The sequence below is a fragment of the Stegodyphus dumicola genome, chromosome 5 (genome assembly GCF_044657685.1).
Source record: "Stegodyphus dumicola isolate Sdum_Otavi_A_Nest chromosome 5, ASM4465768v1".
Lineage (NCBI taxonomy): Eukaryota > Metazoa > Arthropoda > Arachnida > Araneae > Eresidae > Stegodyphus > Stegodyphus dumicola.
This window is the reverse complement of record NC_140772.1, coordinates 136,741,994-136,767,236: the sequence shown is the minus strand read 5'-3', so window position 1 is coordinate 136,767,236 and position 25,243 is coordinate 136,741,994. Positions and strand designations below refer to the sequence as shown.

The 25,243-nt window shown below is 32.7% G+C and overlaps 1 protein-coding gene across 1 annotated transcript in view; it reads right to left on the bottom strand.

Moving 5' to 3' along the window:
* Positions 1-539: 539 nt before the first annotated feature.
* The window catches only part of LOC118189402 (uncharacterized), a 63,131-nt gene continuing 38,427 nt past the window's right edge, over positions 540-25,243 (bottom strand). Inside the window, exon 2 of the mRNA XM_035359994.2 lies at positions 540-3,906. Coding sequence (XP_035215885.1) covers positions 1,358-3,880 — 2,523 coding nt within the window. The 5' untranslated portion in view covers positions 3,881-3,906 and the 3' untranslated portion in view covers positions 540-1,357. The remainder of the gene's footprint in view (positions 3,907-25,243) is intronic.

Below are 25,243 nucleotides of genomic sequence, written 5' to 3'. Positions count from 1 at the left end.
TTTAATAATTTACCTTAATTCAAGGCTATTAAGAGTATGTAACTGAAGTCTATTTATTTGACTGATCACTTCATTTCCCTTCTCCACAAAATGTAATTGAGCAAAATTATATAACTGAATTCAGTAAACAAAATTGCATTAGAATTAGGTATTTTCCCTCACGTCGCTCCTCAAAGAACTTAATTTTGCCTTCCATTATGATCAACGGCTCATGTTATATGTCGCAAAGAAATGACGATATATCGCTGTCTTCGAAACATATGTAGAGTAAATACAGTATTTAATTTTTTGACCATATTTTCTAACATTTCTTCTCGAATTTGAAAGTACTCAGAGAACAAGTGTTACTCAAATCATGCTAGAAATCAGTAATAGTCAAGAATATAATTAACATTTATGAAATAGGGCTATGACTTAGCATGAATATATGCACAGCAAAAGAGAACATTATTTCTTTCTCTAGTATTTAAACAACCCAAATGATGTTCCACGCCAGTATTTTGTGATTTAAATCTGGTGAACGAATAAGACAAAATATTTTTTATCAAATTCTTTTATTGTATATTTCACATTTATAAAGATATAATATTTTATACAACATGTGTTACAGATCTAAAATATTTTAGATATAATAGTCATTAAAATGTTACTTCACATTACATACATGCACACATCAAATAAAATTCCTTAAAAGATTCCTTCTGATATTGGAAAAAGTCATGATTCTTGCAAAAATAGAAGAGGGAAAAAAAATCACAGTATTAACACAGTGCTTAATTACTACACTATTAAAAGTTACAAACTTATCAGTAAATACTACATAGACTAGATTTGTTATATTACAGCAATTCGCTTTCGTGTAAGAAACAGGTTAGACCAAAAACGTCTAGCGAAAACCTATTTACATTACTGTACTTCAACATAAAAATTAAGTAAAAATATACGAATATGAAATACAGTATCAAATATTCTCATTATAATGGATTTCATCTCCTGAGTAATACTTTATTTTTTCCTTAACTATCAGCATAAACTATCAATCGCCATTTCAAAAAAATGTCAAGGCTAATATTTCCTGAAATCAGATCCATGAAAGAACTGTACTTACATATCACATCAGTTTGGACTCGTTTGGAGCCAAGTAAATTTCTAATCTAAGTATTTGGAAATAGAAAAATCAGCTAGTGATAATAATAAAACATTCCACTTTATAGCAGACGAAAAATGAGCTCTAAACGTTTGCTTTGGCGTACAAAATATTTACGCCAATTCTTCGTTCAGACTTAATCTTTATCAAATAAAAGTATGTGCAGTCACTTTAACACTTTTGAAAACGGCACTTTAGAAGTCTCTAAATCTAAAAGCATGAATTAGATTTGATGTGTCTTGAACTCAGCGAAGCTGAAGAACTAGTAGGAGATGCAGAATCTTTATTTATCAGCAGCTTAGGAGAAAATTTCTTAGAAATATTAGAATGCAGATTTGTACTATTGGTATGACATCCAGATCCTGTTGAAGCAGAATGGCTTGATGACTTGTATTCCCTAGGTTCTGATTGCATCTTAAATTTTTCTTTAATATAGTTCAATACTTTCGTAGAACAGGAGAATGCTATAAAGATAAACAGTCCTTGTAAAGTATTGAGGATGACGAAGAGGTACCAGAGAAATGAAATATCTGCATAGCCTGCTACGAGGCCAACAACCCAGGTCAACCCCATGAGAAGAGCTAACCGCAAGTAAAGCTTGAAATTACGTCTTTGTGACTGATTCTGTTGTTTAATGCTACTTTGTGTGGTCATAAGAATCATTCTGGCACTAGAGATAAATAGCAAAATATTGATAAGCATGATAGCTATAAGAGGTGTGGCGAAAAAGACCAAAAGTGCGCGTTTACGTTTAAACCAACATCGAGGTTTAGCGAAGCCAGGTCTATACAATAATGGAACTACATCCGTATATTCAGCAAAAGCAAGCAAAATTACGATAAATAATGGTGTGACCCACGTAAAGAAAGTATATACTATGAACCTCACAATTTGCTTTCCACTAGAAACTCTCAGCTCAGTTGTAGCCATTTTTAAAGTTCTCCAAACATCATAAGCCATTACAGCCATCCAGAAGAATGACACTTGAAAGAAATAGAAAGTTAAGAATGCTACGGCTGTGCATGATGTAAAACTCAAAGAATTGAACTGACCAATGATAAAACAACAGTAGGCCAGAAAAAGAGCAATGCATTGCGAAACTAAATTTTTCCCCGAAAGATTTTGAAGATCAGGGACAATACAGAATGCAATGAAGTGCAAAAGCAAGCAAAACATAGATAAACCTAAGCCAATTATCGTCACATAACCCATAGAGGGCCCAAACTTTTCATTGTTTTCAGTCTCAAAATGGCTACACACAAGAACTGAGCCATCGGCTGTATGATAGGCAGTAGGTTCATATATTTTGTCATATTTCGGCACATATATACTTTTGTTAGGAAGCATTACATAATCTTCATCAACAAGAGATATCAATAAACAGTTCTGATATTTAGCAATTTCTTTCCCGTGCGGGCTACCATAATCTAATGCTGACAAATTGAAAGATATACCAGATATATTCTCAAAGCCAGGCATAATTTCTGAGCTATTGAATGTCGGACCATCATTTTGAAGTTCATCAGAAATATTTTTCTCCACTGGCGAATCTAAAATCAATTTAAAAGTTTTATTACTATGAGAAAAGTCAGGTTGCTCAGATGGCACAATCCTTGGAACACACTGTCCTTCAGTTTTGACAAATCCAGGAAGACATGACAAACTTCGGCACTTTTTAAAAAACGGATCGTAAACATCTCCTTCTTCACAGATTTGAAATAATCCAACTTCTTGCCCTCTCATTTCATTGATATCAAGCAGAAGAGAGAACGCATGCCGCTCAAACTGACGGAAGAATTGAAAATCCCTGAATTCTCTCGACTGGCAAGAGAGATGACTAACATTCTTATGATTGCAAAGAGCACAATGTGGATTTCGAAATCCTCTATCGCCATGGATAAATCTGACAGCCATATAAGACCGGCACATGGTTCTGACATCATCGTCTTCCCAGTCTTCTGGACACTCTTCAACGAGATTAGGCTTACATAAGCGAATTTTACTCTCCAATAACACGGGCATTACAGGATCTACTTCACAGTCATGGAAAAACATTGACCCTTGATCGCCATCTAAGTATAATCCCCAGTTCTTCCCATCAGTATCCAAATTTTGAAATACATATTCCTGAGTTAAGTTATGGGAAGAATTGTATAGAGTGAGAGTTGGACATTCCAGTCTAGGAGTCCAGATAACAATATTATCGATTTTGTCATTACATATGCTGCAATAATAGTTTTTATAAGTCACCCCAGTTAATGAATCTGTAACAGGCATAGAACCTAGAGGATCCGAGAGATTTCTTGGATTGGACTCTTCGCATAGATGTCTGATGATGTCATATCCATTATAAGCAGGCGAACAAGAATCTTTCATGAACACTCCTCCAAACTGTCGCAGCTGATAACAATTGAAACCAGTGGAAACATTTGTTACAGCGTTTCCAGGTGCGTCAATGCAGCAATCTCCATATTCAAAGCATAAGTAATCACATGCACAGTTTCTTTCTTTAAGAGGAATGAGTTCTCTGCTACGTGTTGACTTTTGATAATCGCAACTATCCACCGGAGGACAGCTTTTTCCAAGATTCTGTACTTCCGAGTAGTTAAGTTGAGGTTGACTATGGACGCCAAGGAAGCACAGTGCTAGGATAGTGACATATGAAAATGTCATGATAGAGAGTTCACGCATGTCTTGATATGAAGTTAGATGAAATTTTAACTTTCGCTTCATTGGAAATATGTGGTTTGAACTGGAACCTAAAGTAAAGAAATAGTTACATCATTAATGATGAAAAATACTGGCAAGGAAACCTTAAAAAAATATGGTAAGGTAAGGAAACATTAAAAAATATAGTAAAGAAAACATTAAAAAATATGGTAAAGAAAACATTAAAAAATATGGTAACGAAAAGCATTAAAAAAGAAACTTCACTGTAGTACTTTTTAAAAGTTTATTACTGATTTTATGGCAACGTTTCAGATTTGTCTTACTAAAATTCAAAGTTTCAGTAAAACGCATTCAACTAAATAACAGATTATTTTAAAAGAAAAAATGATGAAAAAAATTAAGTGAAATCTTAAATGCTGTAAGTAATAAATTGTATGCATTACATGCTTTTTTTTTTTCAATACATCTCAAAGCAATTTTTTAATAACAGCTGAGACATAATTATTCAGCGCTGAAAGGACAAATATTATATAACCAATTTATCAATATACCAGATTAATCAGCAATCAAATTTTGACTATCATTTGCTTCAGTTTCCTAAATAATAGCAAAATGTCGCCCATTTAATAGTTTGTGATTCATTAATTTTATTATTAAACAAGTTAATATTGCATTTGTTTTGTTAGAAAACATACGCATTCGAATATACATAAGAATTCCTTAATCTGCAAGGGAAATTTTGGAACCTGCCCTCAATAGTTGAAATGTAATAAAATTACATTTTTTCCGTCAGACTATTTCATTTCAGAATGCTAAATTGTATAACATTTTAAACTAGTAATTCGAAATAATCTGTCATATGATAGCAAAAATCGTGCCTCCTCCGTATCCGCTAATTCGGTAGTAATGGTCGCAGCGGAACGAAAGAAAGTTCCTAAACGGCGAAGCGGACATGGGAGAAATATGTAATATGCCTTTTTACTTTCTTGTACGAAGTAAAAAGGAAGTATTGTAATCGCGAAAAGTTTCAGGCAGCATATTTCAATGAAAATATTAATTTTGACCGCTATCGAATGCAATTTAACTATGTTTTTGCGTGGCATAATTAGCCAGAATAAAAGGACAGAATAAAAAACTCTTTTCCTCCGAAAAAATTATAAAACTGCTTTAAAATGAATTATGAAGAGAATTTTTCGTGATGTCTGTACGTACGTCTGTATCTCGCATAACTCAAAAACGAGTAGCCTCAGAACGTTGAAATTTTGTATATAGGACTGCTGTAACATGTAGATGTGCACCTCGCATTTTAGTTGCAATCGGCCACATCAAATGTATATAAATATATTTATATATATATCCACTCTGTTACCCGGCTCGGTGATGTCAGTTTCTTTACTCTTGTATGTTTGTAAATTGCGCATTTTTTGCTTTAAAAATGATTAAATTATGTTCTTATCTTCCGGTTAAGATTTTTATGCCTTTACGAAATCTGTAAGCAATATTTGTAGAATTATCAACAATTTAAAAGCTGTTTAAGAGCGGTTAAGCCTAATTTTTAAATAACATGTTGGACATGTTTGTTTACATTTGAAACAGCAGAATAGTAGATTTGTTGCCAATCTAGAGAGACTAAGCTTCGCAACAACAAAGATAACGCCTTCATTTATTATTATGAATTAAATCATGCTTAATCCTTTCTGGAATTTTTTCGAGGAAATAAGTGTTTAAGATTTACTTAGTAATTTTTAATACAGATATTTTGAGTTTTTATGTATTTTTCCTTTGTCGCGAAGTGAGAACTGAATTAATTGAATGAGAAATACTGAATCGTCTGTGAAAAACGGTATCTTTTTTGTTTTGTTTGTTTAATTTCTTTTATACATCGTTCTAGATTTCTTATACTATTTGAAAGAACATGTGACAATGATTAAATAAGTCTTCAAATGATATAAATTTTGTGCATTCTGAGTTATAATATGAACGAAGTATAACGCTCTTAAGTGAACCTAGCGCCAAAGTGTCGCTATGGTAAACAAATATAGTGAATTTTAAAGAGTGTATTTATTCTATCATGGTTTATGCGCTATCGACGATTTAGATTCAAAGCAATCCAATAAGTTTAAATGAAATGCAAGAAAAAATGCGTATAACTTAATATTCAGTACAAGGAAGTCATGTCGTGTACACATCACAGATTTTTTTATAACATAACCCTTCTTCAGGATTATAAATAGTATATTGACGGGTTAGAAGCTATTTACGGTCATCCAGCAAATAAATACTTTTGTTTTTATATTCATTTTTTATTATTAAATTTACTTACTACTTTAAATAAATTATTGTTGGGGATGATTTCTTTGAAAGATATAGAGGTTTAGATATATTCATCTTTTTAAAAAACTTCATCACTAATTTGAAGCTACCATTTTTTAAATTAGTTTCAGTAATAACATATGGAGGGGGAGCAGTGATAGGTCGCATTAATGGATGTATAACTCTAGTGACTAAATGTCGTCAGACCCCCTGCATAATTCAATAACAAGCGTTATCTAGAAAAATATTAAACAGAAAAGAAATAATGGACGTAGCGTTTGAAAATTACTAATTACATTACAGGAAGCTCCATCGGATGGTTCCTAATTGCGATAGGCGTCTCTTCCTATTGCAATTAAATGGACGGCCAGAATTATTATTACATACCGATGTGGAGGTGGCTAAGCAGTATTGTTGCTTGCGTACGGGTTCGTAATAGATTGAATGCACAAGTCCGGTTAAAAGTTAATAAAATTAATTCTTATTACAAGAAATATAACAAAACGGTGGATTTTCCTCAAAAATATTCGTACAATATCACGCAGTAGTTATATTTTAAACTACTAAAACGTTAAATAAAACGTAATCCAAAGCGCAGAGAAACCCAATCCGATCTCATCCCGAATTCGCTACAATCAACAACAACGGGTAATAAACAACTGGGCTGAGATGTCTCTCTCCGACTTTTTAAAGCTTTTTAATCAGCCGCGAAAGATAGTTCTAGCAATTTCTGGAAAGGAAAAAAAGTATAATTACGGTTACAGCTAACATAGAAGGCAATTCAAGTTAAATATAAATTACAGAGATAAACTTTTATTATATGTTAAATGCACACGCTCCTGTATTTTTATATTTTCGGCGTGGCTTTCTCTTAAAACTCGTCACGGACTACACTGCACGGGAAAATAAAAGAATTAGAATTCTACTAAAAATACCTAACTAAATACAAAATTCGTAACAGTATATTTCTGTAACGATTTCGTGATTTTCTTCACTAACTGAAATAAAAAATTTTTCTCGAAGATCTAGATCAAGAATGAGTAAATTTAAATGATGAAACTTGGCCCTTTAACATTCCTTACAGATTTTACATCAACATTAAGTGATGAAAATATTGAATTGCAAGGAAAACGTAAGACACTATTTGAAATGAAATAGTATTTAATAGCATTAATGTACATGAAAAATTAAGGTAATAAAACATCTTCACCTATACAATTTGAATCACTTTTCAAGTATGTGCCATCATTACAGAAGCATACAAATTGTAATTATATTATTGAAAAATACGCTGCGGAAATCAAAAACGATGATTAGAGATTTTGCTGTGGTGTATTCAATTATGGCAAAGCACACTAGGGCTATCTGCCTAAGGGGAGGGATGCCTTTCGTGGAGGACTTTCTAAGGGAAGCTGGCTCGTATACACGTTACACATGGGGAAAACCACGAAAACGCCCATGCAGCCAGCCCGTTCGCGGGATTCGAACCTCGGACCGAACTACCAGTGTTCAGCGACTTTGCCGCTCGGCCGCTGGTGGGCGATTAGAGATTTTGAAAAGTTATTGCTGTGTTCCATCATTGGAGTTGCTTCATTTCGCCAAAGAAGCATCACAAGGTTTTGGATTTAAATTTCAGACTTTAGTACGCACAGATTATGCGTTTATCAATTTTTATTTATTTTAATCATTTTATAAAACTGAAGAGTATTTGGAACGAAATAAGAATTCGTGGTATCAGTGGCGAAGAAAGTATTCCACTTATAATTGGACACTTTCCTGCCATCCTGGAAAAGAATGAACATAAAAGAAGCGGCAAACTCATTAATGAAAGTCTAGAGCGGAATTACTTTCGACAGAGGGACAGAATGGGGTGGTTAATCGAGAGTTTCGAAATCGAACTTTCCTTTCCCTCAGGAGAGCTTAGCTGGGAAATTCCTCCTCAATCATGCGCCCACTCGGTGGGTGTCCGCTATGAAAGGAAAAATGGATACACTGGGTTACAGGGCCTCAACAGAATCCAGGATGTGACCTGCATAGACGCCTTCGCGGAATGCCGGCTTGAGGAAGCTGCCGAAAGCAAATAAAGTGATGCCGATTCAAATACGTTTCATTTTAGAGAGACCTAAGGAAAACAATCAAAGAGATGAGACAGAATATATAGCTGCATATAGCAGTGTCATAAAAATTCACCCGACTGCTATGAAATTGTTATATTTTAAGGGTTAAATAAATTACTAGCTAAATGAAATTTTAGCAAAAGCCCGTTTACCCGAAATACTGACGCATAGGCACACCTGATAGGGGGAGGAAAAAAAAATTATTTCAGCCATCAGTTTAAAAATTTAACTGTACTTTAATGCACGAGTATAATATAAAACAAAACAAATTTTATCTTTAAACCAAAATTACCAATCATTTTTATGAATAACTTATTATATATCATTAGGCGGCAACAGGAAGTTAAAAAAAAAAAATGGTTTGTTGCCACACTTACCTACTTTTAAATTATATCTTCGATGCTAAATGTCTTCGTTAATTATTTCACTGATCAATACAGCAACAGTTATGGTTATTGTAAAATCGCCTCAAAAATACCTTTTTTTGGGGGGGGGATCTCAAACTTTTGTGAGCTACACAGTATTTTATCTCAAGCAAAATTTTGCAGCTTAAATTATTATTTTTAATTCCACTAAAAAAAATCTGATGTATACACCACACGACTTCCTTATGCGGAATATTAAATTATATGCATTTTTTCTTGCGTTTCATTTAAACTTATTGGATTGAATTAAATCTACTTCTCCGACAGCGCATAAACCACAATAGAATAAATGCATTCTTTAAAATTCACTGTAGTATTTGTTTACCATAGCGACACTCTGGCGCTAGATTCACTTAACAGTATTATATTTCGTTCATATTATAACTCATAATGCACAAAATTTATATCATTTAAAGAATAGAATTATCTAATCTTTGCCACATGTTCTATTCAAATACTATAATAAAGCTAGAACGATGTATAAAAGAAATTAAGCAAACAAAACAAAAAAGAAACAGTTTTTCACAGACGATTGAGTATTTCTCATTCAATTAATTCAGTTCTCCCTTCGCGAGAAGGCAAAAATACATAAATACTCAAAATATCTATATTAAAAACTACGAAGTAAATCTTAAACACTTTTTTCCTCGAAAAATTTCCAGAAAGGATTAAACATGATTTAATTGGCAATTATAAATGAAGGCGTTATCTTTGTTGTTGCGAAGCTAAGTTTCTCTAGATTGGTAACAAATCCACTAGTCTGCTACTTCAAATGTAAACAATCAATGGCCGCCATAAAAAAAAAAGGCTTAGCGGCACTTTGTTCTGAGCAGTTGCCGATTGAATGCTTTTAATATCTCACTTTTCCGCATTCAACCGGAATACTGTTTTCAGGATTTTTTTTGCACGAATAACAACTTCATTTTAAACTTTCATTATGTCTATATATTAAGACACAGAAAAGTAAATTTTGATCGAGATATTTTCGCAAATTGTTTTTGCGGTAGTGCTGAATTTTATTGGACTATGGCAAAGCACGCAAAATTTATTTGCCTGAGGTAAGGGATAGCTTCGTAGAGGACTTTTTAAGAAAATTCGGTGCGCATTCATGTTACACATGCAGAAAATAACCAGACCTTCATACAGCTACAGTTGCTTCACCGTAATTTAAATACGGGTTAAACAGCCATTTTACCGTTCTGCCGGTGGTGGGCCTTTGTGGTAAAGATTTGGACATATACTACTTTGTAGAAAAGGCAATCATCATTGCCTTCTTTTAAAAACTTTGGCATTAGCCAGCTTTTTGGTATGATGTTTCACATACCTGTAAATAACCCTGCGCAACTGATGCAATAGCAGAGGCACAACCTGAGTTTTCATAAAGGGCATGCTGCTGAAACCCAAATTAAAAAAATATTTGTTGTTATCGTGTCCATATTACATGGAACAATGGTTGCCAGAGTCTACTCCAAAAAGAGGTTGGACTTCCATTTTCCACCCATAATTTTGAGAAAGAGCACCCCAGGGGGTGTCTCCCACCCCTCTCCACTCCTACCAGAACTTCATACAATAACATAATACACGAGAGTATTTTCGGCTGAACGCATATTTAGAGTGCCGCCGTGTTGCACCGACACAGTAAAATCTACAAACATCCATGTTTTCTCCGGGATTCGGACCCGGGCCTTTCGGTACCGTAGTAGCCTCGCCTACCCACTATACCGTCTGGGCGACCAAAAAAAAAGGGGGGGATTAGAATTACATGTATTCGAAAGCTGGCTATATTACTAGCAGATTAATATATTGCTAAACATTGCACAGCATGTAAAATAATGAAATGCACACAATAAAAATTTTAATTTCATTAGATCTGAAATGCTGAAATGAAATTTTTTTCAAATAAAGTTTTTGAACAGTTTATAACCTAGAGTCGCAGTCGCAACTCAGTTATGCTCGACTGATGCATACTGCAAAATATTTCCAAGTATAACCAAACCAGTAAATAAATCGTTAATCCATTTTAGTGCCAGATTAAAAGTTGAACACTGGTACAATTAATTTTCAAAATTAGCCGCTCAATCTTAAAATTCACTTATGCTACGAATGCTCATGGCATTTAAACACATGGTATAAATGTACGAAAATTTTATTTTCAGTCTCAAAAGAAAACTAGAGAACATTCAGTTCAAATAATTCGTAGGACTAGTATTAGATATATTTAATAAAATTCGGAAAACCGGAATTAGATGAAAGAAATTTCTCTGCATTCTAGAAAATTTGCACTTATTAGCAGAATCAAGCCTTTCGCAAATCATTCATTTCAATCAATAAGAAATATACATGCGAAATTGTGTCTCCGTGTTCTATTTATAAATTTTATGTAATTTTATCTATTTGTGTAATCAGCAGACTGCAGCTCTTGTTTTACAAAGGCACATATATATAATTTAACTATCGATTTAATATGCTATTTGTTTAATTAGAATATATTTTTAAAGTTTCATAGATATTTTAATGTGCTTATTTTATTAAAATCTATTCTTTACGGCTCGTATGTGAAAAGCTCTCAACACGCTCTAATACTATAGCCAGGACTTAGAGGTCTTGGAACTCTATAGAATACCGACAGAAATAAATAGATAAAGCAATAAATTACTAGATAAAGTAATAAATTACTAGATAAAGTAATAAATAATGAAAAATTACATAAAATATAAAGGTATGAAAATACTGATAAATCACGTTAATAATGATTAAGCAAATAGTGAATTAAAATATCACGAAAATTAAATGAAAAGAAATTAACATTAGTGAAATAATAAAAGAAATGAAAGGTAAGTTCATAATAATAGGACATTGTACAGTACAAGTGTAAAAGGTAGTTTCCTTTTTCTCTCTCTTCCACTTTCCCCTCCAAACAGCCGGACGCATATTTCACAAGTGCACATCTGCGTAGCCACTGAGGGAGGGGTTTCGAAAATAGACCAATGAGCTTCTATCACTGTTGTGATGCTAAAACTTCATGCATGTGATTACGTTTTAATTTGCATTTGTTTCGCAGTTATAAATGTATGACGTAATAGTAGAAAATTTCGTAGTTCTTTCATTTTTATGAGTTTAATTAATCGCTGACTTTCGCGATTTTTATGACGCATTAATATTTGGATTGATGTTTACGGCGTATTATCGCTCTTTACATCGAAAAAATGACTCAAGCTACAATTACCCTCGAATATTACGCATTTACTAACACCTGTGGATTAAGATAATTTAAGCGTATACATATATATATTTATTTAATTGAGCTGGAAGTGTTACAATGCATCTAGTGTTTTCTTATTTCAGTGCTTGCATTCTTTTGGTTTTTAAAGTGTAAGATTCAGAATATATATTGTGTTTGATCTGATTATATCCATTGTTAATATTAAAAGGTATATGTGGATAAATTGAATATATTCGTTGTGAATAAGATGAATTCATTCTGTTTGGTGAGTATTTCTTGTGTAAACAGTACATTTAAGAATGAGCAGTTATTAAATATGAAATTTAACACACTAAATGAATACGAATGTAAATTAGTAAAGTTCACTTTGAATAAAATTCTGCATTGGCTATTATTATAGAACATCATTTTCATATAGACTCAAATAAAAAGTGCTGACTTCTATTTACATACATAATTGGTGTAAATATATTTCTCACATGCACACTTTTATGTAAAGATAGCATTTGGGCTCAGATGTTTATCACACATTTCTTTCTTAATTTTATTTACCACTTATTAAATCATATTTCACATAGATACTTTTGCCGAGTATCCAACATGCGTTTGTATTTATTTCAAATTCTTTCGACCAGGTAATAAATATTTGATCTAACTTCGCAATGAAAATTTTCAGAAGAAATCGACGATGCTTTTGTAGAGAAAATTGCGTGACAAAATATTTTCAACCATCTTGCTTGAATCTTAAAGCACGCGAAAGGTCATGTGACATGACAGAAATATTACTGGATTCCCATTGGTCCATCCTAGAAGCCACTCCCTGAGTGGCTACACAGATGTGCTCTTGTGAAATATGCCGCCGGTACTCGAACTTGGACCTCTCGAATACGTGACGAGTGTACTACCGTTACACCTCGAAGGCAGCCAGAAAAGATAGCCCATTTTTATCACAGCATCCAGAACTACATAATTACTTTTCCTTTCTGTTTATTTTGTTTCTTTTCTGACAAACAGTCTTACCAAGAGTCGGTTTAAAGGCTCCGCATAACCTGTAATTGTGGGGACGCGGTGAATCTGAACAAGTGGGCAAAGGGGTGTTAGAAAGCAGCTATACGAGCAATACTCGTATTTATAAAAGCAACGTTATGTATTATTGGAGAATTCCATATCGGTGGATTTAGAAAAGCTAAAGGAAACACAGAATTGATTAGATCCTTAATAAGTGTTATTCTGCTCAAAGAAACCGGATACATGACAGATAGAACTACGAAAATGAGAAGTTTTTACTTCCTTGTACGAAGTAAAGGAACTACTGTAATCGCGATATTTTTCGAGTGTCATATTTCAACAGAAATATCCATTTTGACTGCTCTCGAAACCATTTAAACGAAATTTTTGCGTAAAATCTGTACGTACGGAGAGAATAAAGGACTGATTTTGCCAAAAAGGATTGTAAAATGCATTTAAAATAGATTCAGAATTGTTTTTTCCCCTTGATGTCTCTACCGTACGTACGTAAGTATGTATATATCTCGTTTAACTCAAGAACGAGTAGCCGCTGAACGCGGAAATTTTGTATATAGGACTGCTATAACATGTAGTTGTGCAACTCCCTTTTTCATTTCAATTGGCTGCACCAATCTTATATAAATTTATTTATATATGTTCCCATTGTTACCTGGCTCGGTGAGCTTAGTTTTTTATTCTTATACATTGGTTAAGTGAGCATTTTTTACTTTAAAAGTGATTGAATTACGTGGTTTTTATGGTTTTAGTGATCTGAATGCAATAATTGTAGAATTAGCAACAATTTAAAAGTGGAGAGTTAAGCCTAATGAACTGCCATTTGTTTAAGTATGAAATTCAGTACGATAGTGAATTAAGTGAGTTTCTGTACTTTCACTGTCTTTTTGCCGAGTGAGACCAAATGTAAACATTCAGTTTTGTGCACCGAAAAATCTGCCTTCTTGCCCTCAGGCCGGATTGCTTGTTTTTGCGCAAAAAACTCTAATTTTAATTGTAAATTTTTTTAAATAATTGTTTTAAGTGCATTTGGTGTTTTATTTCTTTCTGTATTTTACAGTTTTAATGGAGATGTTTAAAGTTTTTATGTACTTTTCCTTGCCGCGAAGTGAGAACTGAATTTATTGAATGAGAAATACATCTCTAATGAAATTCGGGGAAATAAGATTAAATGAAATGCAGCAAAAAATGTGCATAATTTAATAGGCCTTACAAGGAAATCGTGTGGTGACCACATCAGATTTTTTTAAATAAAAGTAGAGATAAGCCTATTTCAGTAGAAAAATTATGTATTTAAAAATTTCTTCCCGGTTGATATAGATTACGGTTATGAATTAGACAAAAAAAAGTGAAGCAGTTAAGTCACTGCTGTGAAGGGTTCCAAGTTATTTCTAGCCTTAAAAATTTGGCAATAAAAAAATAAGGCCTTCAGGGAAAAGCTGGATGCTTGGGTTTTTAAGTGCATTTAGAATATCAGCTAGTGTTCCTTAGATAATACTCTACAAAAATATTCCTCCTTTAAAAACAGACATCTGTCTCGTGTTTGCTTTTAATCAATTAAATAACACCAAGAACTCAATAACAATTACAAGAAGTTTGCAGATACTGTTAGTACTTAGACAAGAACTAAGAAGACACGAATGTATCATTAGAATTACTATCCCTTAAGTTGCAACAAGGTCGTAACAACTGTCTAACAGCTAGGCAGTACAGTTATAAAATGAATTCCAAAAGCATTTTCCTTAGTACCCGTTATTGGCACTGCGAGTCTATTTGTGCTTAGCAGTATCTAAAACCCAGCAGGAAGCGGCTTTTCGAGAAACGTTTTTTGCGTGTCAATGAGTCTCAATGAGTGAAGAAGGATTAAGAAGTCTTTTCATAAACAGCAATAAAAAAGCAGATTGGGCACTGAGTTAGCTAAGATATCTGCTTTTCGAAAAGTAGGGGAGAAAGAAAAAGGTTTAAGGAGGAATTCAGAAAAGTGACCAAAGTGAAAAGAGCTTTGGAAAGTAAAGTAGAACTTGTTAACATTAAAAGTTATATGTCAATAAATTGAATATATTTGTTGTGAATAGATAAATTCATTCTGTTTGAGTATTTCTTGTGTAGACAGTATATTTAAGAGCAGTTATTAAATGTGAAATTTAACACACTGAATGCAAATTAGTGAATTACGAATGCAAATTAGTAAAGTTCAGTTCTGAATTGGCTATTATTAATTATTATAGAACATCTTTTTCATATAGACTGCAATAAAAGGTGCTGACTTCTATTTACATATATAACTGGTGTAAATATTGTTATCATATGCATAGTGTTATGTAAAGATAGCATTTGGGCTCGGATGTGTATCACATATTTCTTTCGTCTTATTTATAACTTATTAAGTAATATTTCGCATGAATATTTTTGCGGAATATCCAACATGTGCTTGTATTTATTTTAAATTCTTTCAATTAGGTAGTGAAATCTTCACAATGGATTATATTTGATCTAATTGCACAATGAAAACTTTCAGAAGAAATAGACGATGTACAGAAATTTGTACAGAAAATTGTGTGGCAAAATATTTTCCACCATCTTGCTTAAATCTTAAAGCGTGCGAAAGGTCATGTGACATGACAGAAATATTACTGAACGCTCACTGGTCCATCCTAGAAGCCACTCCCTCGGTGGCTACACAGATGTGCACTTGTGAAATATGCCAGCCGGACACATACTTTTGACGCATTTGTCGAGAATGGCGGATTTATAGCCAAGAACATTGTACAGAGTACACCACTAGGGGGGGGACGCTTGCGAAAAGGCGTAAAGAACGCATAAATAGCCAATCCTTACATGGGATTCAAACCTTCAACCCACCTTTTCGACAAGCAATCAGCCTCCGCTAACCGCTGCACACTCCAGGACGGTTATTCTACGCTACGAGAGTCGACAGCAAGTTGTGGGCCGCCAGATGTCGCTGCTAGTAAAAAACAGGTCTGCCCGACATCCTATATTCTCTGAGTACGGAAGTTGTCGAAAGCGCGTGAAAAAGTGTTGCCGCGTCGTCAATCAGGGTTGTGCAGTTGACGTACTAAGTAGACAATGGCTTTGTATGTGTTTTCGCCGCTGATTTTTTCATATTTAAACGAAGAATACGGTCGTAGATCTCTGAATCGGTGGCGAATTTATAGAAAATATGTTGATGCTTTTGCTCTGCCAAAAGATGTTTTCATTGCGTATTTCAGATTGTCAAAATTTATAGTTATTTTAATTTGCGATGAACTGAGAAAGTATTTGCAGCCACATTCAGAAAACAAGAACGCAATTTCTACTGAAAGAAAGGTTATGCTGTTCCTGAAATTATAGATATAAATTGTAATTGTATGCTTTAAAAATGTAGAAGATAATAAGTTTATCAAGCACACAAACCTTCTTCATTTAATACAAATATAGACATCCGATAAGCTTCTTGTACAGCAAGAATTACGTTTACTTTAAAATCTAACAGTTGAATACCTTACGAATAATACTGTGACCACAAAAAGGAATGTCGTTCATTACGCGAAATTCACACTACTGTAAAATAAAAATAAAAATAAAAAATTATAAAACTATAAAATAGCTTTAAAATATTTTTTTCAGTAGCTGTACTACTACTAGTGTGATACTTTTAATAATACGTTTTAGCACAGAGGGCCTATTAATTTCGTTTTGCCATTTTGTGGCGCTTCACTTTTCAAATCGTTGCCACCAAGTATTATCGCACTCTATTATATTTAAAAAAATTAAATAATGAGGAATCTGCAGAATGTATGAATGTTTCTCGCACTGTGATAAAACAACGGTACTTAGAGCCATGAAATGCTGAATAACATAATCCTCCATCCTAATGTAGGCATCTGGAGGCCCATATTTGGAACTGGGAATTTGTTTTATTATCTATTTCATATTTTGTAAAGCATTTATGAGTTTTTGATTAAGAAACCCAACGATTTCAAAGCGAGCAATGCCAACATTGTACGGGGGGAAAAAAAAAGAGGAAAAAAAGCATTTTCATCTCTAGCGCGCGAGACTATGTATTGGAAATTCTAAAGATATGCTTTTTTAAAATTATATGATATTGCTGTTGAATTGAATTTTATGGTTTAAGTGCGAAAAACATGATATTTAATAAATAAAGGTAACACGCAAAAAGTTAAAAAATGGACCTTAATATAAAATCTGAAGTAATATAAATATAATATTCAGTAATATAAAATCTGAAGACTTTCAGATTTTTTTTTTTTTTTTTTTTTTTTTTTTTTTTTTTTTTTGGGTGTGTGTGTGTATAAATTTTATTATGTTTAAAACTGGTTCCTAAGTGAGGACTTTCTAAGGGAAACTGGCTCCTATACACGTTACACATGGGAAAAGCCACGAAAACGCCGGCCAGCTCGTTCGCGGGATTCGAACCTCGGACCAAACTACCTGCGTTCAGCGACTCTACCGCTCGGCGGCTGGTGGGCTTGTTAGTAGAATTATTATTGCATTATGCTATAAAGTAATAATGCTATAAGACTGAGGGGTTTTCTTCATGGAATAGTACTTTTGTAACCTATTATAGTATTCAAAAATCATTGTTTCTTTGCAAACTTAAAAAAAAAAAAAAAAAAAAATTACTGTTCATAGCATTCTCATTTTTACATTGATTATTATTAGTTTTCTATTTAAAATGTGTCGAAACGCTGGTTTGACAAGGACTTCAACTGCAGGAGACCTACACTGATTATTTTTACTTTAGTACCTGCATTGTGAAAATATTACTATCTTTTAATTATTTTCACAGAATAAAATCTTTTGAGAAGGAAGAATATTTAAACTGAGCAAGCAGTTCTTATATATATATAAAATTAAAATAACAGCAATGTAATATTTAAAAAAAGGTATTAGTAATTGTGTGACAAAAATTGCAAAACGAATTAATCACACATACAGGATAGATTAGTTTAATTTTGGTTATATATTTTATATTGAAAAAATATTTTCTTTCATGTTAATTATAGAATAAATTATTTAAAATAAAGCATTTTGATGCGTGTGTGATAGTTGAATGCAGCAGCAATCGGCCATAGTGAATGAATTTTATTTCTTTTCCTGAAAGAAATAATTTTCATAGAAAAATAAAATAAAAAAAGGGAAGAAATATTAAGAAAGAAATAATTTCTTATTTAAAGAGATATTTTTCCAATAGTAACTGTAAAATAAATTGCGGGAAAACAGTTTTAATGTAAGCATGGGGAGGGGGAAACTTAGTTTGCTATTAGACTGTAATGCAAATTAATCATATTATAAATTTAAATGATTAAAATTGTTTATTTCTAAAAGGATTTGAAGTAAGCTTAATTCATCTACTCTTATCTATTTACCATTGCTTTCGTGGTATCCCATATCACTCTTTATTTCTTAGCTCTAAATTCCTGCGTTAGCTTTGCCCTTAAAAAACGGGATTTTCCTTCACATAAGACAGCAGCATATTCTGCTGCATGTTGGTCATAATACTGTTTTGTGCAATTTTTTTCGAATTACAAATACAGCGTGTGAGTTAGTGAAATAATGGGAGAATATTCCTAGAACTTCAGCCAGCGCGCACTATAAATTTCGTCACTCGTCTGTACTGCGATTGGTCTAAAGCTCCTTGAAGCCTTGTCCCCTTTCAGTAAAATCAAATGGACCCACCCGCCCACCAACTGAGGACCACAGAATGGCTTTCTCCGATAAGTTGTGACGGCTGTCTATACCGGTTTTTTTGAGTCAATATTGTTCGCTTAAGTTGTAGACAGATCCAGTGACCATAGAATAGGCGTCCAGGGAGGACGATAAAATAAAAATTAATATTTTCATTCAGGGTTCAAGAACACACTTGTATCTCAGTGGTAAGTAAACTATTTTCACCGAGATTATAAATATTCACTGAGAGATATGAGAATTTTTATTTTGGCTTCTAATCCATTTAAACACATTCTGACCGGATGAATAAAAATATAGCCCATAAAAATTTCTTTTCGAGTTCGCCTTTTGACAAGGAAGATTTTCTTCCTCGGCTGTTGAAGTTTTCACACGCATTTTGCTCTTCACATGGAAGTTCAATCGCTCCATTCTGTTTCTAGAGCCAATATCAGTTTCACTAACAGCTATAAACATCTTAAAAATAAACAAATTAAAAAAAAAAAACTTGAAACGTAAACTTCGAAATAGAAAACTCGCCTTTGCGTAATAATACATAAAACATAATAAATTGCGCTAAATTCAGTCCTAGACAACGAACACTCATTTGTTCCTTCCTGAATGCTACGCTGAGATAGCATACAGAGAGGGAAAAAATCATCAATCATCTCACATTGCATGAGAAAAGAAGGGCTAAAATTTTCCCTTTCTGAAATACACCGTTTCATTAATGATGCTGGTATTCGGATAGCATGCAGAAACAAAATTAGCGAGTTGATGTGACAACGCTCTTTCCGCTTTGAATTATTGATTGTAAATAAAATCGATGACTCAGTGCAAAAGTGTGTATTTAAAGTTATACGGTATTTTCTCCCTCCTTTCCACTTGCCTTCGTTTTGCACACTCGACGGTTATTCGGGAATTCCCAAGTTCGAGCCCTGGTTAGGGCACTGCACTTTTTTCTCATCTCCTGCTTCAAACTAACTTAATGACTCTACAAAATAGGTAATAAGAGTTTTAGTATACGAATGAGTTAAAAAATAACTATTTTTTCATGATTTCAAATTTATAGCATGCACTGAATGCCCTGAGAAGACACCCCTATAGACAATATACAACCAGGTACAGAATTTGATAATGGGATAATGAGAAGAATGAATTTTACTTACCTATTTTTGCTTCTAATTTAACAATTACACTCATGTGAAACAAAATGCAAATAGTTGTACCAGAAGTTCATTTTACCTATTTCGCATTTTCTTATTAATGTTCAAAATATAAAGATAATTTATCACATTAGACCACTGTAGAACTAAATGCATGAAGCGTTTTGCGAAATAGACCTTTTGCAGCGTAATTCCCTACGGATATTAGTTCTAGTATATCAAACAGAAATAACTGAACATGCATAGGACTAACTCCCCTTCTCCCGAAATCTAAATGGAAGCTACCGTATTTAAGTCTTACTATTCAACCAATGGAAAGCCCAAATGCTCAGATTGCTGACAATCAAATTATCGCAAAATCAACAACTGATATTGATAAACTGAGCTATTCCATCCACACTGCTATTAACAGTTTAAATTCTGGATTTCGCAAAAATTTCATTTCTAAATTTAAAAATGATCGCTGACATATACTCCCCTGAAAGATCTATCAAACCTCATCCTGATTTTGTGCTTTTTAAATACAAGACAGAGGAAGGTTAATTTATTTTCCGTTGCGATTTATTTAGATTATGATTCTGAAGTGTATGAGAGAATGAAGCCGTACTTTTCTCTTTTACTTATAATTTGTGCGTAATCAAGGCATTAAAAAAAATTGAAACCTCTTTTGAAAGAGTGATTATACAATGCTTAATCATCATTTAAACATTGATCAATTAAACGTTAATTTATTATAAATTAAACAATCATCAATTTATATTTACATTCATGCTAAAAAATTTATATTTATAATTTTGTTCCGGTAGAATCTAAGCAAGCATCCGCAACATTGAAACGCAGGCGAGAATTATTAATTCAGTGCATAACGATTTGGCAAAATCTGATAAATGTGGTCTTGAATGTTATAAGCATTTTTAAAAGTCATCACTCGGAAAATAAGCAACAGAGGCCACCGCAAATTTAAGCAATTCTTGGATCCATAACAGTTTAAATTATTAAACACAACACTTGCTCAAAAATTCATAAAAACTTACTTAGAAATCATTTTGTTTCGAAAAAACGTATCTTAAATAAGTATCGTAGAATAATTAACTACATTCCTATCACAGTTATGCGTCGCTGAAAATCATGGTATATAAGTAGAAATAAAAAATATTTATCTTACAAATCACCAAAATTGTTCTTCATAACGCCACACCTTCAAAGACTAAAGAAACTACAAACAATAGTCCAATTTAATTTGAACGTCAAAAGCCCAATAATAATATACATCACATCGGCCGTAAAGAAATGGTACGTTTCATGCGAATTATGCAGCCACTCTTCGCAACAAAGACGAATCACAATGGGATTGTCCCAAATAACTACCAAAATAACAAAATTTCAAGAATATCATTCGTCTCCTCCTTACTAAGCCTTTTTGGAAAGACAAGGCCATCTATTTTTCTTCTTCAGTTATGATTTAAGTCACTTAGAACCCATGTCTGACAAGACAATTTACCCATGGTTCAGAGAAACAGCCGTTCTAACTGTCAAGCACAAAATTATATGACCTTAGCTGTAAATTAAATATCACGTGACCCAATACCAGAATTTTTGGAGTATAAAGTCTCCACTGGTATGAAGCGCAAAATGAAATGATATTATGTAAAAATTTGAAAAATGAGCGTCTTCGCATAATTTAAAAGCCAGTTGAATTTGTTCTACTCTTAGACCCCATGTCTGATATATGACCTCGTGCTACTCGTAAGCGCGCGTGACGAAAATGTTCCACTTTTTGAAGAAAATAAATAAAATGACCCGAAATCCGACTTGAGCACCTCACCATTATATTAAATTTCAATGGTAAAATGCCACGTTGTTTATATAAAAATACTTTTGTAGAAAAGGTCACGCGTTGGATATTTACCTCACAACGGAAATGAACCTTACTCAAAATTTCACCAATGGATAGCAAGAGGTTTTTTTCAACTTATTGTTATGAAGTTATATATAGACATAGTTTGTGCGCGGGGAAGGGGAATTTACAAAATTGTGTATACAATATACTTGACTGTTTTGAAATGAAATTTCAGCATTCAAAGAAAATTAGGCTCCGTAATTCGTTTAATGTAGAGGATGTCTACACACTTTTAAAAAGATCTACATAAAGAAGTTTTTTTTTTTTTTTTTAAAAAAATAATTAAATGCTTTGGAATGAAAATTTCTGGCAACAGACACGAAATGATGCATATCGCGTCTGCTATTTTTATTCCTCTTTCAAAATGTCGCATGTTAATAAGCTGTGGATTGAAGGATACCTGTTTGCCCCTTCCAAAGAGAAGTATTCCTGTTCTTTAATTCAAATTTTTAATTAATTCAATTTCTGTTGTGAAATACATGTTATTAAAATTTTAAAGCGTAAAATAAGCAACATTACTAATCGGGAAGGAGAAAACTGTCAGTCATTACTTCTACGTGCAAAGAATACTCCAAACGAATACCTGAAAGAAGTACCTATTGTTTCTAAATTTGTTGGTAACAAGAGAACAACTGCCGACACAGAAATCTGTCTCTAAAAACATCTTTAGTAAAAATAAAATAATAAACCAAGATTTACATCTTACATATTATTCATATAAAAACAATGTTCACCAGCTTTTGCTGAGGCATGTGGCTCAACGCAGAACAATTTGTAGAACCCTGTATGAAAACTATTTGGCAGAAGATAATTGGAAATACATTGCGAGCCTTGACGAAACATGGATTTACCTAAATAACTGCAACAATAATAGGTCTAATAAAAATTAAAAAATGTACAAAACTGGTTCCATCATCCAGGGATTTATGATTGTCGCAGGATTGTTTACAATGGAAATCAGAAATAAGAACAGTGGGGAAAATGTTAAAATCAGCTCAACATTCTATCGACGACAGTTAAAGAAGAAATTCCATTTCTTTATCCTAATGATTTCCGTGAAACTTCACCAAAGAAAAGCAACAAGTCGTACTTCGAAAGGTTCCAATACATTCCTTGCAAAAATGAAAAGTAATACAGGTATTGCATATGTATGGGTATTGCATATGTATTCCTTGCAAAAATGAAAAGTAATACAGGTATTGCATATGTATGGGTATTGCATATGTATTCCTTGCAAAAATGAAAAGTAATACAGGTATTGCATATGTATGGGTATTGCATATGTATTCCTTGCAAAAATGAAAAGTAATACAGGTATTGCATATGTATGGGTATTGCATATGTATTCCTTGCAAAAATGAAAAGTAATACAGGTATTGCATATGTATTCCTTGCAAAAATGAAAAGTAATACAGGTATTGCATATGTATTCCTTGCAAAAATGAAAAGTAATACAGGTATTGCATATGTATTCCTTGCAAAAATGAAAAGTAATACTGGTATTTCATATGTATGGGTATTGCATATGTATTCCTTGCAAAAATGAAAAGTAATACAGGTATTGCATATGTATTCCTTGCAAAAATGAAAAGTAATACTGGTATTTCATATGTATGGGTATTGCATATGTATTCCTTGCAAAAATGAAAAGTAATACAGGTATTGCATATGTATTCCTTGCAAAAATGAAAAGTAATACAGGTATTGCATATGTATTCCTTGCAAAAATGAAAAGTAATACTGGTATTTCATATGTATGGGTATTGCATATGTATTCCTTGCAAAAATGAAAAGTAATACAGGTATTGCATATGTATTCCTTGCAAAAATGAAAAGTAATACAGGTATTGCATATGTATTCCTTGCAAAAATGAAAAGTAATACAGGTATTGCATATGTATTCCTTGCAAAAATGAAAAGTAATACTGGTATTTCATATGTATGGGTATTGCATATGTATTCCTTGCAAAAATGAAAAGTAATACAGGTATTGCATATGTATTCCTTGCAAAAATGAAAAGTAATACAGGTATTGCATATGTATTCCTTGCAAAAATGAAAAGTAATACTGGTATTTCATATGTATGGGTATTGCATATGTATTCCTTGCAAAAATGAAAAGTAATACAGGTATTGCATATGTATTCCTTGCAAAAATGAAAAGTAATACAGGTATTGCATATGTATTCCTTGCAAAAATGAAAAGTAATACTGGTATTTCATATGTATGGGTATTGCATATGTATTCCTTGCAAAAATGAAAAGTAATACAGGTATTGCATATGTATTCCTTGCAAAAATGAAAAGTAATACAGGTATTGCATATGTATTCCTTGCAAAAATGAAAAGTAATACTGGTATTTCATATGTATGGGTATTGCATATGTATTCCTTGCAAAAATGAAAAGTAATACAGGTATTGCATATGTATTCCTTGCAAAAATGAAAAGTAATACTGGTATTTCATATGTATGGGTATTGCATATGTATTCCTTGCAAAAATGAAAAGTAATACAGGTATTGCATATGTATTCCTTGCAAAAATGAAAAGTAATACAGGTATTGCATATGTATTCCTTGCAAAAATGAAAAGTAATACTGGTATTTCATATGTATGGGTATTGCATATGTATTCCTTGCAAAAATGAAAAGTAATACAGGTATTGCATATGTATTCCTTGCAAAAATGAAAAGTAATACTGGTATTTCATATGTATGGGTATTGCATATGTATTCCTTGCAAAAATGAAAAGTAATACAGGTATTGCATATGTATTCCTTGCAAAAATGAAAAGTAATACAGGTATTGCATATGTATTCCTTGCAAAAATGAAAAGTAATACTGGTATTTCATATGTATGGGTATTGCATATGTATTCCTTGCAAAAATGAAAAGTAATACAGGTATTGCATATGTATTCCTTGCAAAAATGAAAAGTAATACAGGTATTGCATATGTATGTTTTCAACGTATTACTGCGAAATCCGCTGACATTTCACCTCTGGATTCTCTTGAAAAGAGCTCTTCTAAGCGCGACTGATCGAGTTAGAAAGTAATGGAGAAGGAATAGATATCAATACCCTTGAAAATGTTTCGAAACGCCTTCTGTCATGAAAATCACGATGCAAAGCCCAGAAAAAAGGCCATCACATCGAACATTTAAAAAAATACTCTTTACATTTTAAACATTAATTAAAAGACCTCGAAAATCGTTCAAAAATTGTGTAAACATCCCCCGTAATTTTTTTAACAATACAATTTATAAAGTTTAAAATAATTAATTACCTGTATAAATAAAGTAAACAGCTTATTCAAATAACAGATTTTAATAAAGCATGCGAGTGATGAATGAAACTTTCTTCTCGTAAAATTCAAAGAAGTATTTAACGTGGAAATGAATTAAAGTTAAAATATTAACAGTCAAGAACTAATATTCAGCAGGTAATTGCTAAATGCAGAAAATTAGATTAACGTCGTCAATTATTTTACCAAGAAACAGTTTTTCAGTTAACTTAGTGAAAAACTGTTTTATGAGGTTTCAAATGCAATTGCATTGCTTAATATTAATTA